Source organism: Rhyacophila brunnea, unplaced genomic scaffold (assembly GCF_057557595.1).
Source record: "Rhyacophila brunnea isolate RB1 unplaced genomic scaffold, BYU_Rbru_1.0 scaffold_3, whole genome shotgun sequence".
NCBI classification, from domain to species: domain Eukaryota; kingdom Metazoa; phylum Arthropoda; class Insecta; order Trichoptera; family Rhyacophilidae; genus Rhyacophila; species Rhyacophila brunnea.
Window position 1 is genome coordinate 46,237,614 of NW_028232965.1, and position 21,452 is coordinate 46,259,065.

General features: G+C 33.7%; 2 protein-coding genes across 5 annotated transcripts in view; both read left to right on the forward strand.

Moving 5' to 3' along the window:
* Nucleotides 1–9,886: 9,886 nt before the first annotated feature.
* On the forward strand, nt 9,887–14,102 carry D1 (D1 chromosomal protein). The gene is made up of 4 exons (XM_085953223.1): nt 9,887–9,949; nt 10,716–10,813; nt 11,703–11,837; nt 12,938–14,102. Exons 2-4 carry the CDS (start codon nt 10,730–10,732, stop codon nt 13,058–13,060), a joined length of 342 nt encoding a protein of 113 aa, XP_085809349.1. The 5' UTR covers nt 9,887–9,949; nt 10,716–10,729; the 3' UTR covers nt 13,061–14,102.
* A 4,252-nt stretch (nt 14,103–18,354) lies between these two features.
* Nucleotides 18,355–21,452, forward strand: part of cno (adherens junction formation factor afadin) — a 362,819-nt gene continuing 359,721 nt past the window's right edge. For all 4 annotated transcript variants that reach the window (XM_085952800.1, XM_085952802.1, XM_085952801.1 and 1 more), the window contains exon 1: nt 18,355–18,667. The gene's annotated coding sequence lies outside the window, so the exon portion shown is untranslated. The remainder of the gene's footprint in view (nt 18,668–21,452) is intronic.

A 21,452-nucleotide genomic window follows, 5' to 3' on the forward strand; every position in this document is an offset into this window, starting at 1 on the left:
CGTCGCCATCACGCAGCAAAGTGACGTGTTCCTGGGTCAACATTCTCTCACTGAATGGCAGCGAGTCCAAAATTTCATCGCGCGTACAGTTGAAAATTATTTGGCGTTTCACTGATGCGTCACCTTAACTAAATATTAAACAGTAAAACACTTGACACAACCAGTTGTTCAGTGAGGCAGATATTCTTGAATGGCTTATTATTCCTGGCTTTCCCTATGACCATGAGCTTCAGTTTGTGTGTCCCGATTGCATTGGGATAATTGTGATGTGGTACTTGGGCACTTTCCTCCCTGGTACATTACTTTCTTCGCGATGAACGTACGTTTTACGAAGGAGAAGTTTCCAAAATAAACCCGTCTCATCTGCGTTGTATACTTGTACGCGGCGGACTGCTGAATTTGACAATCGAATACCGGCGGATTATAGTAGTTGTCGGATAATCAAGCGGCGGATTATTGAGAGTGTACTGTATTTATGTAAATAATTTATATATAATATAAAAATAAGCGTATTAGAGCAGACGACAAATCAAGGTTTACGTCTCGTCAAAAATATTATTCTCTTACTATGATTCTGACAAGTTTTATATAAATTTCAAGTAAATTAATTTTATTACTTTTTAACTCACAAAAGCAATATTTAATTTTTCTATGACATGGAGTGACAATCTCAGAGGTTTCACGAACAGGAGCTATGCTCCGGTGTGTTCCGGTCCATTTCGAGCGCTAATATGTATACCGAGCAATACTCACTCCTCTCCACCGTCCTCCACGCTCATACAATCGCTACAGTGAAAAAGGTGAATAGCGGTCAAACGCAACGATTCTAAGGAATCGAACTGCTTAGATGCGTAACCACAATTTACAAGAAAGAAAATTGCTATCCATGAAACAAAATCATGAAAAAGGTGCTCTTTACTAGTCCGTTTCCTCTTGTTTGATCTTACAAAATTTTGAAATAAGTTTTTTATGCCTCTGTTCAGATGTTGCTTTTCGGTATTTTTGCATAAAACTGTGATGCATTTATGAAGATTTAAATATCAATAGGAATATTATTACGTATTTTTAAATACAACTATTTTGCGTTAATTATTCAACATAATATATTTAGTGTATCTGCACTTCATATATTTTAATATAATCAGTTCTGCCAGGCATTCATTCAATACTGAGTTGATCCAGGCTGATGATGATGAATATGATGTAATGCCTTATGAAAACAATTTGTGGGGCTCTCACAGGTGGGAGAATATATAAATAAATTAATTAATTAATTTCTTAAGTTTTATAAAATAATTACAAGATAAAAAGAACTTTTTATACACCACGTTTTTAAATTTTCTGTTGAATCATATTATAAACTTGACAATTATATGTAATAATAAAAACTTTTTATTGTACTTGATAGAAATACTGAATAAATATAGAATAAGTACTGAAATGTCATTTTGACAATTCATATTGATTTCCATAGAGCATGTATATATTAATAATTTAGTTGCTAGGACCCCCTTAGCAACCAACACTAATAACTTTCCACACAAAACAGAATTAACTGAAAATGAATTCAATTCTGCATAAAAATGGCTAAAATTACCTATTAAAAGAATGCATTGTCGTCGTGTTCTAATATATTCTAAAAGTTTCAAATGTCTAGCTAGTCGGGAAGTTAGTTAAAAATCTTCAATCATCCAATAAAAATCTTGGACAAACAAGAAAAAATTTATACTGGACACAAGAAAAAATCTGTACCGGACAAACAAGAATACGAGCTAATAAAAACGTGGTAAAAAATCTAAAATTTTTAGCATGATTTATAATAAAATATCAATTAATCAAAAAGTGACAAAAGTAGGTAAATAACTAAGGAAACTATTAAATTTGTCACATCTATACTATAATTTCGAAAATATATTTGTTTGTCGTGTTGGTTTTTCTTTATAAAAATTTACACGCGCAGTCGAATTTCGACAAAATTCGGACAGTAGACGGAGGCCAACGAGCCGGAGTGCGTGGTGGGGGTCTCGAATTTCGGATTTAACCCGTTGCACCCCGGAGACAGTTTTACGGTTTTTACGGGGAAAAGCCTTGAAACGCGGAAGTTAATGCTGCAACCCCCATTTTTTATTAAAAATGTCGCTAGAATGTGTAGATTTAAAAAAATTGGCGTTTATTTCAGCTCAATCGGAGGTCAAATGGCAAAGTTAGATGCAAATAATTGTGTTATAAGAATCGCTAATCGGCAGGGAGCCAACCGAGTTGGCGCGGCGCGGGCGACGCAGTGCTGCCACATTAGATCGGAATGCTTCACTCACGGACAATTATTGTATGTAGCGGCATCGAGAGTGGGGAGTAGTAAAAAATCTATATATTTTGGCACCAAATGGAAAAGCCACAAATATTGTACATCGAAAAGCCCTGGAATGATGGATTGGATATTTATATTATTATGGATGGATATTTATATTATATAGAAAAGCCTTAAAACAATAAATTGAATATGTACTACTTTTTAAGATATTTAAATGCAATACATTTACAAAAATAATATTTTAAAAATCAAATTTTGATTTAAAAATTAACCTTAAACAATCGAGACAAATTTTGATAAATAATAAAGCAATACATATTATATCTGAGTCTATTCTAGACCAATTCTGATAAGAATAGGAATTTATAAGACCTAAAGATGTGGAATCAGCTTAAAGAGGCCTTCATCCAGCAGTGGATTGATACAGGTTGATGACGATAATGACGATATAAATGGGTAGATATATAAAATTACAAATTATAAAAAATATAGCAGTTTATATGACCAAGAAGAGTAGAATTAGGTTGGGATAACCTTCATCCAGCAGTGGATTGATCTTGGTTGATGATGATAATGATGATATTATGAATGGGTAAATATAATGTCAGCAATTTTGATAAATATAGCAATTCGTATGACCGTCAGACATACAAACAACTTAGAGAGGCCTTCATCCACCAGTAGATTGATTCAGGCTCATCGGAAATATACATAGATATAATATAATATCACTGATTTTGATAAATACAGCAATTCAAATGACAGAAAGGAGTAGAATCAGTTTATCCAGCAGTGGATGGGTTCAGGTCGATGATGATAAGGACGATAGAACTAGGTATAATATCACAAATTCGTTAAACCGATAGTAGTAGAATCAGGTTGCGGAACCCTTCATCTAGCAATGGATTGATCCTGGTTGAGGATGATGATGACGATATGAATATGTAGATAAATATAATATCACCGATTTTGATAAATACAGCAATTCATATTATGACAGAAAGGAGTAGAATCAGGCTAGGGAGGCCATTATCCAGCAGTGGACTGATTCAGGTCGATGATGATAAGGATGATAGAAATAGGTATAATATGACAAATTCGTTAAACCGATAGTAGTAGAATCACGTTGCGGAACCCTTCATCCAGCAGTGGATCGATGATGATGATGATGATGATATGAATATGTAGATAAATAACATTAGCATTTTTAATAAACATATACAAATTCAAGACTGTCAAGAATACAATCAACGTAGAGAGGCCTTCATCCAGCAGTGGATTTATTGAGACTCGTGATAATAATGGCATTATATTATATAGATAGGTAGATAATTATAATATCACTGATTTTGATAAATATAACGATTCCGGTGTAAGTAAGGAGTAGAATAAGGCTGAGGAGGCCTTCATCCAGCAACGGATAGGTGCAGATTGATGATGATAACGACGATAAGAATAGGTAGATAATAATATACAATATCACAAATTTTGATAACTACCTATAACAATTTTATTCGTATTAATTTCTTTCATTGTTTGCAATGGCAACTTTGTTTAATATAACTAGGTATATTGTAATCTATGGAAGTAATTGTATTCCAAATTTGATTTTTTTTAAATACGTCTTTGTGTTCACGCTTTTTTTTTTATTGAATAATTACCTAAAGGCTACTAATTTCCATAGATTACAATCTAGTCATATTAATATGGCAAATTTGAATCTACTGAAGGAATGAAAGAAATTTATTTTTTTATTTTATTAATCAACCTGATATTATTACGTGAAAGACAGCATAACAATAGCTGATAATATAATTATTATAATATCTAAGTTCATATACCGAGTGGACAGTATATCTGTTGTTGACTGTCACTTTGCTAGCTATTGACGCCATTATTATTCGATTACGGTGCAATGGGTCATTTTTCACTGTTTGTTGCGTGTATTTTCCACCGCGATCGTCTTGCGATGCATATAATTCGTTCTTTTCATACTTTGAAAACTTGCCAGTTGATAATTGTATAACCATCATTGGTGATTTCAAATTGTATTCATCCTCGACAAATAACCATCTGGAGTTTACACTCTGATTATTTTACACCGGGAGAAGCCCGCCTGTAACAGGGGTGTATCAAAGTGTGAAATCGCGAATTTTGGACTTAGTTTTGGCGGATTCAGATTGTTGTGTACCGGTACATGCCTGTGCCGACCCACTTATACCTGAAGATGCATATCACCCCGCGCTCTCAATAGATTTGCCATTAAATTCTTTACGGTTCACAAATAGTCGTATTCAACATCATAATGTTGGAAATGGAGACAGTGACTGTACTGAATCGAAGTTTATTAATACTAATTTGTGGAACTTCTTTAAGGGCGACCTATTGCATATGTATTACGAATTTCAGAATGTTGATTGGGAAATTTTATATTCGATTAGTGACGTCAATGCTGCAGTGAAGGTATTTTACCAATGTATATAATATAATGTATTTGACAAATCATTCTTTATAAAAAAATCATCGGGCTCTTCGCGCAGCTATCCAAAATGGTTCAATTTTGATTTAATTAAAAACATACGACTAAAGCACTTGCATCACAAAAAATGGAAGAAAGCGAAGTGTCTCAGCGATTATATTTTATTTTCTAACTGCGCAGGAGTGTGCATCGTTCCATCGGTGCTGCGTATAAGTCATTCATTGATGGTATCGGGGGGAAGTTAATGTCAGATCCTAAATCATTTTGGAATCATGTTAGAAGTACGCGCGACTCTTCTGCACAATTATCATCTATATCTCTGGAAGGGAGTGTTTTGAGTGGCTCCCAGTCCATTGCTAACGGTTTCGCTCAATATTTTATGTCTGTCTATTCTAAAGCTCCTTCGATATTGCCCACACCTCACCCGGATAGTATTAATTTCATCTTCCTGGCCAGTACTAGATATTGGTCTTCTGGATGAGACTGAGATGGTGTATGCTTTCTCTCGACTATATCCAAAATCCTCAGTAGGTTCTGATGGTATCCCCCCTTGGATTTTAAAGGGCTGTCATAAGTTGTTAACTGACCCCCTACTATATTTATTTATTCTCAGCCTAAGTACTTCTGTCTTCCCAGATTGTTGGGGCCTAACCCGTATTCGTCCGGTGCACAAAAAAGGCTCGCGCTCTGAAATAATAAATTTGCGCCCAGTGGCTGTACTATCTGCACCAGCTAAATTATTTGAGTCTATTTTGCATAGGTATATTTATAAACATGTAGACGGTCAACTGACTGACGCTCAGCATGGATTTCGATCAGCTCGGTCAACAGTTACAAACCTTATGACGTATACTGAGTACATATCTCATTCGCCGAACGTAAATTGTCAAGTGGACGAAATTTATACAGATATGTCAAAGGCTTTTGATCGGGTAGATCATGATATTCTCATTAACAAATTAAGTGCAGTAGGTGGATCTATAAATTTTATCAATTTCTTCAAATCTTACTTTTCAATATGTGGAGTATGCAAGGTGTAGATCTGACGTCTTTCAAACTTATTCAGGTGTTCCCCAAGGATCAAATCTTGGCCCAATTATGGTTCTTATATTCATTAATGACAAGGTCAATGTTATAAATGGAATCCAGTTTTTACTCTTTGCAGACGATTTAAAATTATATGCGTCAATTCACGGTGAATTAGATTGTCACATATTACAAAATAATCTCAATTCAATTGAAATTTGGGCGAAAAAAAATAAACTCGAATTTTATACTGATAAATGTGTGTGTATTAGCTTTTCGAAATCAAGATCTCCAATTATTTTCAACTATAATATGTCAAATAGATTACTGAAGCGTCAATCAGAAGTTAAAGATCTTGGCATATTGTTTGACTCACGTTTACCATTTCGCTCGCATATCACTTCTACGGCATTGCGTGCGAGCAAGCTTCTAGGATTCGTCATGAGACAAGCCAAGCCATTCAAGAATCCAACTGTTTTACGTACACTCTATGTGTCGTTAGTACGGACTATTCTTGAGTATGGCTCCATCATCTGGAGCCCTTATGAAGTTTCCTATAAGCTTGTTTTAGAGCGTGTTCAGAAAAAATTTCTTCGTCATCTCTATTTTAAAGTTTATAATTATTTTCCTTTTGACACCTTCTCAAACGAGTCTTTTCCGACTAACTTTCTTCAAGGCATGCTCGCCTTTCATTCTCTTGAAGCTCGTAGGTCACTTCTGCTCTTAAAGAATTTTTCCCTGCTCTTACGTGGTATCATTTTCAATCCCGATATTCTAAAAAATTAAAATTTTTACGCACCCGTCAATTACATGCGTGGTCGCAGCCATGACCTATTTTGGGTGAAAGCTGTTTCCTCATGTCAGCTCACCAGGCACCAATAGCGAGGGCTGTGCGGTTGTTCAATGCACTCCCTAGAGATGTAGATATTTTTGGCGATCCATTATATATTCTGTTTTTTAAATTCTATTTTATTGTTTAATTTGTACTTTTTGAATCATTTTTATTTTATTTCTTTTGTATAAAGCTATTTTTGCTTTCTTTTTTTCTTCCACTTTGTTTTTTCTAATTTTCCGAACTGTTACTTGTAATTTTTATTCTAAATGTCATGTTGTGAACGTCCTGAATTAATAATTTGTTATGTACTCAACGTGTCTTTTTCAAATAAATAAAAATAAAATAAAAAAAAATATTTATACCAATCCACTACGGGCTCCGCAACCTGATACTACTCCTGTTAGATATACGAATTGTTATAGTTATCAAAATTTGTGATATTGTATAATATCTACCTATTTTCATTATCCTCATCATCATCAATCTGGACCTATCCATTGTTGGATGAAAGCCTACTCAACCTTATTCTACTCCTTACTGACACATGAATTGTTATATTTATCAAAATCGGTGATATTATAATAATATTATTTACCTATCTATATAATATAATCCCATTATTATCACGAACCTCAATCAATCCACTGCTGAATGAAGGCCTCTCTACGTTGATTGTATTCTTGGCAGTCTTAAACGAATTTCTATGTTTATTAAAAATGCTAATGTTATTTATCTACATATTCATATCGTCGTCATCATCATCAATCAGGATCAATCCACTGCTGGATGAAGGGTTCCGCAACGTGATTCTACTACTATCGGTTTAACGAATTTGTGATATTGTACCTATTTCTATCATCCTTACCATCATCGACCTGAACCAATCCATTGCTGGATAAAGGCCTCCCATAGCCTGATTATACTCCTTTCTGTCATTTGAATTGCTGTATTTCGTGTTTTTTACACTGGCAAACCAAGCTTGACGGCGGAACTAGTACGCATGCGCGTGACGAAAACTTTGAAGGACGGCCGTTGAAACAATTCCGGCGCGAGGTCAACAGTGAATATATACGGTGAAGGCGAGCAAAATATTCTGGCTCTCTCGGCTTCTGACGCTCATCCTTGGCACACCTAGCTCTTGGCTTCCGAGGCTCGTGCTGGGCACATTTTCTCTCTTGGTTTTGGACCCCGTGGCCGAAGTGGTCACGTAGAAGATGGTCCGAAACGATTGCGGGCTGGATGGCGACGACTCCGGGAGATTTATTAAAATAAATATTTTCCAATTTTATTATATTTAAACGGTCCACGGAATATTATGCTATCCACTCTGCCGCTTTGCTACCCAATCCATATCCTAACCCATATCCACATAATATACCCAGACGCACCTTCCTTCATAATTCCTACCCAATACCCTTTTTTTATACGTTACAATTGGCGCCAGCGTATCGTGATTTTCGAAATTATTTACTTTCAAAAACACGATGATTTACCTCTTAAATATTATTCTATGGCTGCATCAAAGAGATTAGACTTAGATTAGGCACCGTGCAATGTCTTTGGGCTGCACGCATTTATTTTAATAGACATTGAAACAAAATAATGTTAAATATATTTTTTACGCTGCTAACCATTTTCTATTAAGTATCTAAATGGGACCCGAAAAAGATTGATATTCGCGTTATATTGGATCGCTATTTATGATAATCACGATTGAGATGTATAATTTTAATTATTTATCATATTTAAATACACATACGTAGGTACACATATATTGTATTAAAATTAAAATGTCAGTGGTAGCAATCGGCGATTGCTAGCTGTTCTGCTAGGCCAAGCAGCCTGAGGTAGTGTCAGACGATATTGTGAATGCCAAACTCCAGAATAGACTACGCATATGACCCCAAATTTATATTGGCAGTGACGACTTGCAAATCGTAAAACTGTCAAATCAGCAAAATGTCAAACTGTCTGAGGTGAATGAAAATTCATCCCGAAGGGAAAATTATGGCGCCGTCTATGCATACTTCTTACTTCATACTTCACAATTATATTACTATCCAACACCGTCAAGCCGTCTGCAAGACCTAACGAGACAGACTGCCAGCTGGCTCTGCTAGTCTTTATTATTATTATACTCGTATTACAAAGAGAAGATAATACATACACTATATTATTTAATATATCATATTATTAATATAATATGCAGTTTGATCTAAAATTATAAAATATAAATTAAATAAACTTTTCCTCGCCACAGATTTTCCCGCTTATTCCTTGACAAGTATGAGTTAAAACAATACGAAAACTCTCTTTTGATTAATAGTAATATTTCATCTTATGTTGTAAAAAATATATCATTAAAATTAAAGAAATTAATATTCATTTTAGTTTATTAATTAAATATAACTATTTATAGGATAATAAATATTTTTATTCATATTTTCTATAATTATTTCGTGATATCCGTTTGCCGCGCACCCATCATTGTACTGCAATTTTCAAAATACGTTCTATTTTAAAATGATTGTATTCGAAAACACTATTGTTTCTGTAAATTTAACACCACATAATTATGAATATATTCCAATTAAAATAAATTAATTCATAACGGGGCGATAAGCTTTCTGATAATGGAGATAATACTAAAAAAGATAATAGCATAACGGGCAAGCTTTTGTAATTTTTCATTGAAGTGATGTACGTAGTGCGGTCTCTGGCGGGACGCTACTCCTACTACAACAGAGTACCAGTGCTGCCAACCGTACTATAATTATAGTATTTGTACTATAATTTTCGCCTGCGTACTATGTACGATATAAAACAGGTATAGTACGGTATAGTAGGTTTAATATACCAATATCGGATAAAATATGTAAAAAGTACTAAAATTTTGATATTTCCGTTCGATAAATTGGTGCAAAGTACTATAATTTTGCAATATAAAAAGATTTGGAGAACTTGGAAAAAAATTGCTCGAAAAACGTAAAAAATCCCTTGACTTTACTTTAAAATTAAATTTCTTGAATTATTTGAGCATTTTAGATCGGAAGGAGTACCTAAATAAAAAGGGGTCGTGGAGTTTCTCAAATTCTCCGTTATTTTTTTTCTGAGAAACAAAAAACCATACATTTTCAACAGATGACAACGCGTACTATATTTTTTCCGCAAAAACTATATTTTTGGAGGCTCTGTACTATCATTCTACTTTGAAAAGATGACAACACTGATTTCCATACTCCATAGACGCTTTGGCCACGCTTGTGACGCTCGGATTTGTGTGAATTGAACGCCTTCGGTAAGTTGCAAATATTATATTTGTACATATTTTAAAATATATTTTAGACAAATATATTCATTGCTCAGTGATATTATATATTTTTAATAATGTGTATTTGCCTAAAATAAGCCTACTGTCTGGCCGAAGTTCTCGTAACTTATTGCACTCGGCGGAGTAGCTTCTCACCGGTCGATTTTCCTAATATGTGCAAATTTACTATGTTTCTAATGTCAATGCTTCGACCCCGGTGTGATTTTTAATAATTATACGGTAACAAAATGTCTAATAATCGATTTTACATGTCAATTGTCTCGTTATGCATCGGCATGTTCAGCCCTTGAAAATGACGCCAAACGTACGACCGCCCAAATTCACCGAAGACATTTTTTTTTATTTACAAATATTGCTTTCTTGTTTGTACGTAAATTGCGTATTTAAAATACCGGCTCACAAATTTTAGAACGCTGACGCCGCGAATTCTTCGGTTGTTTATCTTTTTGATACAAACTCGGCGTCAGTCAAACCCGATATTTTGTTAAGTAGTTTGTACACAGTACCTACAATACCGCTTGTTGACCATTTTGAATTTGTTATTTTGCAAGCTATAACACAAAAGAATTTTGCAGACGAAAATTATGGATATTTTTGGTGTTGTTTTTAATGTAAAAACATTCTTTTCGTATTTTTTTTTATAGCGGATATTTTAATTTTCTATTTGTGCCGATACTAGGTAGATACCTACCTACTCACATTTTATTGTGATGCATTTTTCTTTTATTTTCAGATAATAGTCAAATAATGTCTGACGATGGGGGAGCTATTGTTGAGAAAAAGGGTAGAGGACGTCCAAAATCTAATGGAACACCTGGAACACAGTCAGCTGTAAGTACATGAAAAGAATAATATAAGTACACGATTAGTAATTAACATAATTAACCTTTCTTTTGTGTAATAAATTGAATTAGCATTCAGTACTCTGTTTTTGTTATGAAACATTACTTCAATACAAATTGTTAGTGTATATTTTATTATAATTGGTGGCAATATACTTTCAGTGTTTTTACCCCCAATTTATTGTACACTTAGTAGAAGTGGTTCTATACATTCATCCTGGATACAGCGGCAAACGCATTTTAAAAATTGCCGATATACTGGACTATTTGTTAGTTTGGGTTAGTTTATGTTAGGTTATCCTAACAAATAATCCAGTATATCGGCTATTTTCAAAAGTTGTATCCAGAATAAGCGACTAGTACCATAGAAGTATTTTATTCAAGACTTTTCTTTTGTTAAATATCAATCTTTATTTCCCTCTTTTTTTTATTAATTCTACATGTAACACCTTTATCTTAAATCTGAGAAATACAAATTCTTAAGTGCGTACACAAGCACTGCTGAACTTTTAATTACCACATTTAATTAACACATTTAATTAACACATTAATTATATCTAATGGCCAAGTACTTCAAACGCACCAGTCGCGGTGTTAGCACCAAATGAGTTACGTCGAGAAAGTGTTTTTAATTTCACCCTCTGGGACATTTTTTGTAATTATGTAGTAGGTACTCCATATCGTCATTGTGGTTAAGGTGTTTAGAGACAAAAGACCCAACGACTTATAGGAAAACAACCCAAAAATAAACTACTTATTTTTGGGTTGCAGTATGTTTTGGTTTGGTTTTTGGTCTCAAATGACCTCGATAACAAAAACTATATAGAATATTATAGCTTTAATACACTGTTTCAATGGACTGTTTATTCATTTTACAGGAAGCAAAAAAACGAGGAAGGCAGCCAACGCCGGCCAAGAAAGAATCAACAAAATCATCTGATGATGAGCCCTCTGCAGCGAAACGAGGACGAGGTCGCCCCAAGGGATCCAAGAAAAAAGCCGCTAAACCCAAGGTTGGATTTTCTACCATTTATTTCATTATCAATTTTTCAAACTACAGCTTGGTGCACTTTTGGTGAGCCTTTATTCCGTTAGGTTGATACCTAAGGTTTTTTAGGTTTCCTTTCGAAAGAAAGTCTAAAATTAAGTCAACCTTTATTAGGAAGCATTATGCTCAAACAGGAGAAAGCCTCAGGTCGTTTTGAAGACATAAATAATATACTCGTACATTCACTGCAAGTCTCGGTGATGGACTTTCTGAACTGTAATTGTAACTATTACTTTTTATACTCTTGAAATACCCAAAAAAAATCTACCAAAGAAGCCCTTTTTGTTACAATGATTGAAGATATTTATTTAGTAATTAATTAATCTCTAAACTTACTGAGGTATTGTTTGTACTTCTACTCTAAACTATGTTTTCATACTAGCTATAGTGAAATATTATATTCTGGCTGACATCACCATCACTATCTGGAGAACTAAAAATCCTTCTGCCTAATTTCTACAAATTATCCCTACATTTCTCATCAACATCTAATCCCACGATTCCATCCCTTCATCTTACACATGGTCCACTTATTTATCTTATCGGAATAATAAATAACTGGTGCTGTTATACCTATTGATAAAAATATTTCTAGTGTGCCTGGGCATATCGTAGATGCAGGGCAAGGCTGTATATTATAATCATACTCCTGCATTAAATAGAGATTTCCGATGATGGCGCTGCGCTATTGATTCAAACATGAAAAAATTGAACAACAAATAATGTACGAGTAGAAAGTTAGAATGTGACTAATATTTTTGATTTCAAGGTATATTCGTATTAAATCTATGGATGTGCAATTCAGACAACATGGTGATACTGATCTAAATGGCCTTCACAGCAACACGACATAGCAGCCAGACTAGGTTAGTACGCTGGAGAGCAGAGGTCGGGGCAACCTTTTTCGCATTGTATCACACCATCCGTGTGGAAAGGTTGCTGACCTCATCTGTGAACTTTCTTCTTTGGCTTAATTTGTCAGACTTGCTTGTCCAGTAGAGTGGCCCACATTAAGCCCTTATGTTATCTTTTGTCCTGTGTTTAATGTTTAGTTTATCTGTTCAGAAGCCTTCCGTTGATGGGCGAGGTCGCGGCCGGCCGCGCAAAGATGCCCCTCCCCCTGAACAAGCAGCTTCGACGGAAGAAGAACAGGACGACGATGACGTAGAGGAAGTCTCCGATCAATAGACGGACGGCCGTCGGCGGTCATCAGATCTTGTAGATCATCTTGTTGAGAATTTCTCCATCCCTATCCGCTAAATTTCACCTGGCGAAAGTCTGCACGTATGTCCACCCGCTGTAACTGTTACCTACGTTTACATCAATCGTGCTTCGCGTATCGGAAGTATTGGTTTTTTTTTTGTAAGAAAATTTTGTATACATGAATGTTTGTTGACTTTTTGAATAATATTTTATCCGCAATTTTATTGACCAAAAATGCGAAACAGCGTCGGAGTTTTAAGTAGCGGGCGGAGGCATGTCTCGTAACAGTAATGGCGGGGGTGCGCGTGCTCTGTCTCGCCGCAGCGGAAGGTCGCTTAGGATAATTATACGTAACCGACTATCGATAGATGTGTTTTACTACTGGACCCGTTTCATATTCTTTCATTTGTCTCATTCATTTCGAATCACCTGTGGTGTTCAATAATAAAATTCAGTCTCATTACAAACACTGTGTACACATTTTCTGGTATGTTTTCATAAAAAAAAATATTCCTCGCTTTTTACGGTTGAGAAAAAATTGCTAAGCGCGGGAGTGTCGCACGGTCTCGGCAACGGTTGGAGTTATTTGGTTAGGATTTTATAAAAACATATCTGTGTTTTCGCCTTCGTCTCGTAGTGAAGGCGTTCCGCTTTATTTTTAGTTATGATATAGTTTTATCTCAGTAGAGATATTTTGCGTACCCTCCCAGGATTCTTTTGTATTTCCGATCGGGCATTGTGACGCGTTCAGTTTTAAGTTGAGAAAATATTTACGAGGAAATAACCTATAAAAATATTTTTTATAAGAAAATGTTTAGAAAATAAACCAGCCTTGTATAGTGTTTGATTTATTATTTGGTAATTGTAACTGTGCCATTTTTATAATCTCCATGTTAACTTTAGATCTGTTTTGCCTTTTTACATTGTCAACTTTTTTATAAGCATTTATTTTTAAATTTATTCCTCGTCATGTGTGTATGTGAGTGATTGTAATGTTTAGTCTTAATAAATAAAAACACAAATCTAAATACTTGTTTTTCTTTAATAATCCCCCATCAATTTTGGTTATGGGCAAAATAGAATAATTTCTATTCCAGTTGGAACGTGAAAAACTCACTTTTAATATTTAGCTTTGTAATAGTAATTGTTGACATCCATAATTTCAAGCACGGCAGTTTGGAATCTAATGTCTCGCATCGTGTCACGGGTTATACTTGTCGTTCTTTATTACAATCAACAACTTGTTTTGTTTAAATATAATCCAAGTAGTTTGTGGATGGATAGTAGCAAAATATGTGAGAAGACATCTTGTGGTACCAAGCTTGCCAATGGGTATTCTTTCTTATACTTTTTAACATTACCAACAAACAATGTATGGTCATTTATATCTAGATGTAGAGATATCTCTGGCAAGATGTGAATGTAGGCTGCAGAGATTCAACATAACAGTATACACTAAACTCAATCATACTTTTCATTGAACTAAGAATACAAATTGCACATAGTATTCATTACTTTTTAAAATTGGATTAAACCCTGCTTTAAGTTGTTAACGTACCGTCACTGTAGGATTGGTTTGTCGAAATCGACCTTTTAATGCAGAATGTTTTTTTGTGTCTAAATGGACCAGGACCATCTTTAAATTACATACTTTGTATGGTAATGAATACATCATTCGTATGCTGTAAAAATAACAATTTAAATATCTGCATGTATCTAAATATAGGATTATGAAATTTGTTTTTCGTCTCCTGAACATTTTGTCTATTCGACAAACCAATCCTACAGCGACGATACTTTGGTACCACCTCATACGGTATCCTGAGAGATATCATTCAAAGTAAGATCTCTGGCGAGCGAGGCCCTGGCTCAAGAAATTGCGAGACTAGTTTGATCTCAGCACTTCATCCCTATTTAGAGCAGTGACAAACGGAGAAATGGCCGAACTCATCGCTGACGTGTCCGATTACAGATATGGCACAAAATGAAGGCGATTAATATGATAAAAATGCAGAAGAGGGTCAATGTTTGATGACTTCAGCTCAGACTACCGTGATTTACAGACACCACAGCATTGGCGAGGGGTGGCGGTAGGCTGTTAAGATTCAACATATCGTCTCTGTTCTGGCAGAACACACTAATTGGAGAATACTAGTTTTGAGTAATTTGACTTTGAAGTTGTTAAAATGTTTGAATAATGGTCTATCATGTGAGTTTATTAAGTAACCGTAAAAAGGATGACTTTAAAATAAAGACTTTATTTATTAAAAAGGTTTGAAATAGGAACATTTTGGTACAACTAACTCACTATGTCATTTTTTCGAATAAGTGTCTTCTGCCAGAACAGTGACGATATGTAGTGCACACTAAATTTTGTCAGTCATACTTGCTTATTTTCATTGAACTAAGAGAATGGAATTTGCAGATGGTGCCTGTTATTTTTTTTAAAATTTAATTAAATCCTGCGAAACCAAACAATTGCCGGCCACAGACGGACAGTTCTCGTAACAGGTTGAACATGCCAGTTAATAACTATACAATTATCTTTGGTAGATAATCTGCTGCGCCCATAGACGGACACTTTTCGACCTTTCAGATGTTTGCCATGTTCAAACTGCCAGCGACCCCCTACTCCCGTGTTTTTGTAAAACTGTTGGAATTTCAACTAGCCGAAAGTTTTCGGGTGACGTTAGATGTTGGTAACGTAAAGTAGAATATACCGCGCGATACAACTTCGGCTGGTTCTTGTTTCGTCGTGCTTGTTATTGCATTTTATAATATATTTTATAATACATTAAAAATGTAATAATATTATGTACGCGGAGATCGCAAATATTATATTTTATTTATTTTTACGAGAGTAAAACAAAGTAATAGTTATTTATGTAAACATATTATTTTATACAATATAATATAAATGTTAAAATGAAAGTTATTGTGAAAATATAGACTAATAACTCAGTACTCAAATTTTGTTTATTGTATGTAGTGAATATTAAAACTTATTAATTTAAGACGTTCACAACATAAATTAATATACCTAATTGTGAATGACAATCTCGGTAAATCTAAATAAAATTTAACTATATATTTTAATAATATCATAGTAATTAATTATTATACTGATAATTGATGTAAATATAATTTTGTGGCATGTTTAAATTTATTGTAGGTATATAAAATCAATACCTTTATAAATATTACCGTTTTCTATTACAATATAATATAAATGTTAAAATTTTAGAGAGCATTATAAATATTAAGTTATTGTGAAAATATAGACTAATAACTCAGTACTCAAATTTTATTTATTGTATGTAGTGAATATTAAAAATTATTAGTTTAAGACGTTCACAACATAAATTAATATACCTAATTGTGAATGACAATGTCGCTAAATCTAAATAAAATTTAAGTACCTATATATTTTAATAATATCATAGTAATTATATAATACTGATGATTGATGTAAATATAATTTTGTGGCATGTTTAAATTTATTGTATATAAAATCAATACCTTTATAAATATTACCATTTTCTTACTTAATTAATACTGTCCATTAAAGGGAATAATTTATTCAAAAGAAAAGATTACATTTTATATTTACACGAATGTGTATAATATTGTTTCGGTGAATCGATAAAATACACAATCCACTAGCGAAATCATGATTTATTTTACCAACGTCATAGGTGTGTATTTTATGTCAATTTGTTTCTAATAAAAACAATTATAACCATAATAAATTCAAAGTAAAATTATTCGTGTATCATCGTTCAAGTATACCCTACCTAAAACTAATTGAAACAATACCCCTGTGTAATATCTCCGCGAACCTAACCGCCATAGTTTTTGACACTTGCTCTGCCACAGACAATAACTGTACGTATATGGGCACGTCTGTTGACAGTTCGACAGATTTAAATGGGGTAGTTAAACTGATCTGTGGTGTGGCCACTAACGTACAGTTATTGAACAGTTATTGTCTGTGCCATGTTCAAACTGCTACGAGAACTGTCCGTCTATGGGGGCCTAATGGTTTAGGTATACTATTGGTGATCTGACAAAAATAGTGCACACTTTTTCAGTCATGTTTATGTTGATAATATAATTACAAATAATGTTACTTTTTTAAAATTCATTCAGCCTATACCAAACCATAATCGATAAAATATCAAAAATTAGGTATGTACTGTTTAATGGCTTAATTATTATAGATGAATGAGTATTTTTAGACTATTACCAACTATGGCTTGGATTGGGCAGGGTTTAATAATTGAATTTTAAAAATCAACAAACAATTTTTACACATTGTAGTAAACAAATTGGGGGCCCGGCGTGGCGAGTCGATCAGAGAAGTGAGATAAACACACGTCATTACAAATTTCGGTTATGAGGAACACAGCGGCAAACACATTTTGAAAATAGCCGATATACTGGATTATTTGTTAGTTTAACCTAACCTAACCCAAACTAAGAAATAACCCAGTATATCAGGTATTTTCAAAATGTGTATTCCTCATAACCGAACTGTACCCAAATTTCCTCTAATGGTAAAAAAATCGCACATGGTGGTTTTTTACTTGGAAGGGTACCTACCTATTAACATTTTAAAATATGTGGTTGTGCGATGCAATTTTTATCTGTTGTGTCAATATTCGGCAACTCCATAATTCAAGTGGATTTATTAAAACATACGAAAAATTGCTAAAAATACTCTGATAGTCTGGGGACCCGCTTCAGGATGTGGGGGCCATGACTAAGGCCGATTGAATACCGACTTAACATCTTTTTATAAAACTATCCTGATACCTATCTCCGCAATGTTAAGATCTTGAAACCACTGGCTCATAAGAAAATAATAATACATGTAAAAACAACATCATCATCTTCAGGAGTGTGAAAGCTCAAGGTAAGTGATCTATCTTGAATTTTGAAGTAGTTTGAAAGCAACTTAGGTAAAACTGCATTCAAAACACTATACAAAATTTAATACTACAATATATTCGTATTTAATCCAGTTTGCTATCATAAGAATTTACTCGGTTTAATATATTAATTTATGGGTTAACCTTTTTATATAAACGGATGATTTAAATAATATGTAATATAATGTCTATAATAATTATTATATTTAAATTAATCTTTCGCGTTGATCATGAAAAATTTTAATTTCGTAATATAGAATACTAAATGTAATGAAAATAATTTAATTAAGTTGCAGCCCTGCCCATCAAACGAACTTCGGGTTCGGGCAATGGCAATACTGAATACTCGACAGTTATTGGTTGAAAATGAAGGTGTACTGTGTACGTACAGTGCTTACGCGTCATATAAGTTTTTACTAATGCTAGTTGCATTCTTTAGTGATTAGTATTGCTTAAACAAAAGCAACCTGTTGAAATTGTGAATTTTTGTTTTGAGAAACATCGAGTGTGTGAAACTAACGTTCTCCATTGAAGTGTTAAATTGAAATGTTATGTATAAGTTAAACTTTACCTGAGTTCAAAAAGTTTTGTGACAAGGATGAGTTGATTATTTACCTGTTTGACAACAAGGATACGTGAATCTGGAGTTTCTTAATTTGAGGTAAATACTATTTTATTACGGTATGTTTTTGTGTTATTATGGTATTCAACATGAATACAATTCAGTTACGTTTGTTAACATGATCGGCGGTTTTGTACCTGAAAACTTAGTTGTGGTATCCGCAAGTTGTACAAAAATGTAAACGCTTAATTCTGGTTCTCACGTGTAGTAATAATCTCACGTTGTTTTCGTGGTATTTTATGCACTAGAATCTGGTCGACCTTGCATGTAGTGTTCTGTATATTCAATTCCTCAAATATTTTTGTTAAAGTACGTACAAATCTACATTTAAAGTTGTTTACGTCATAATTTTTAGCTTACAAGAATCGGTGTTTACTTCCATAAGGTAAACGTACAGGTCATAAAGGTAGGCAAATCAGCAATATTGCATTCCACTTCTCACAAAACAATATAAAATAATCATTATCAATATATGAAAACAACAACATTTAAAAAATATATGAATATTATTCCTAATAATTTACGGAACATTTTATTTAGCGGTTAGTACCTGTGTACCTACCTAATTTTATCCATTGTTAGAAAATTTTTGAACTGTAAGGCAGGTATAAAAAATAAAATAAATTGTTTTTTTATTATTAGATTTTGTTAATTATCATTGAATGTTCGTAAACAGTAATATTAATAGGAGTCTTTGAATTCAGATTAAATAGGTAAGTACTTACCTATGGCCCAATGTTTACGTAGGTATACCTACTTACATACAACTAGAATTAATTAAAAAGTCAGCAGATTTTATTTTCATTCCCGCTAATTTTCTAAATTATCTATAACAAGGTATTTTATGATATAGGTAGGTATTATGCCGGGTCCACACTGGCAACATGTCAACGGCAACCTCGTTAAATTGTACGATAAGTATGATAATTATCGTAAAATTTAACGAGGTTGCCGGCGACAATATGTTGCCAGTGTGGACCCGGCATTATGTTCATTGGTAATTTGTCACTAATTAAAACAGTTCTGATACTCATATTTGGGTCCCAGAGAGAGAGACTGGAGATAGATCAGGGAACGCTTTGCTTTATTTTATACTAGGTATAATCATTAAAATCTATTGATTCCATACTGTGTGAGGACCAGTATAATTTGAGCTTGTGATTACTCGACTTTTTTCATTTCTCGAGAATGGGAAATTCTCGAAATCAAGAATATTTTCTCAAGAATTCGAGATTAGTTTTGTAAATACTCGAGATTTTTGAGATACCGAGATCATTATGAAATTACTTATTGTAGATTTTTTTTTCATTAACGGAGAAATCAAATTTTCTTGTTTTTTTAAATTTCGGCAGCTAAGTAAGTACCTAGTGACGATTTCTCGAGAAATGAGAATTCTCAAATTTTTTCGAGACTCGAGATTCCGTCTATTCTGTCTGTTTCTCAAAAATTCCCGAGACGAGATTTCTCGACCACAATCTTAATAGCCTGATAATTACAAACATAAAATATTGTCTCTTATTTTATTCTTGCTCATTAATAAAAAACATAGGTATGTTAACCAGGCACTATATTGCACTTAAAAAAAGAGTATAAGTAGGTACTTGCAGTTGCATACTTGATGACGAGGTGCTGGGGATTGAACTGATCGACTTCAAAATTAATTAATAATATGCTTTACTATTGCTAATTCTACATACCTAATTACTGAAGTACTTTGCTGTTTTCAACGTTTTGTAAATTATTCATGTCTCGTTATTAAATGTACTTACTATTCCACAAAAATATTAACATATTTTATTCATGTCTATTAATATTTTTAGTGTTTGAAGCATTGATATACGAAGTAGGTATATCAATGGTTTGAAGTCACTTCAAAACATTCAAATTATATTATACAGGTACAATGAACATAATAACGACATTTTATACACCATGGGAACTCCAATGTTGAGAATTAAATGCTTATAAATTAATGTTTTCATATTGAAGAAGGAGTTACAATGTTGGTTACAAGCCTGATTCACATAGGTACATAAACATCTAAGTATTGTAAAACCGTTCCTAACTCATTTTTAAACTAAAAAAATGCTAATTGTATTAATTTAATCAATCCTCCTTCATTATGATTGTAGTAGGTACCTATTTCTAATTATTTTATTACTGACTAGTAGGTAATTTAGTACGCAGGTACAGTACTGTTTCACATTTGCTGTGAATGCCATTTATGTGGCTTCACCTTGCGACAGGCTTATCTCCAAAGCCTCGGAAGGCATGCGGTTAACTTCTTTATTATTTTACATGTGCGCTGCGCAGGTGTAAACACGATGGGCCATTATTAAATGTTGCAGATACGACCAAAAGAAAATTGGCATTCCAATGAATTGGTATTGGGCATCACTTGATTGCTTAGATGCGGTTTGGACTTAGAATGTTAAGCCGTGTACACACATAAAAAAAGTATGTGTTATGTGTAAAATATTTATTGGGCTGTTTTGTATTTTTACTATCTTTTAACATTTGATGGTTTCATGTTGTCATCCTGTGTATTATTCCCATAATCAGTACGCTACGTGTCCATCGGTTTTTCGAAAATTACAATCAATTGATTATGCGTCATTGACATTGAGCTACTTTACGAGCTGCTTGTTGGCGAATTTACAATCTGCCTGTAAAGTCGCCTAGTGTCATTATCGAACAAGGTAACAAGCAGATTGTAAACAATTTACCGAGAAAAGTTGAAAGCCAGTCAACTTTACACGCTACACGCCGGCGAGTGGGCCTACTGCGTCTGCGCAGTAGAGCGTAGTAGCGACCTCCCGGTAAA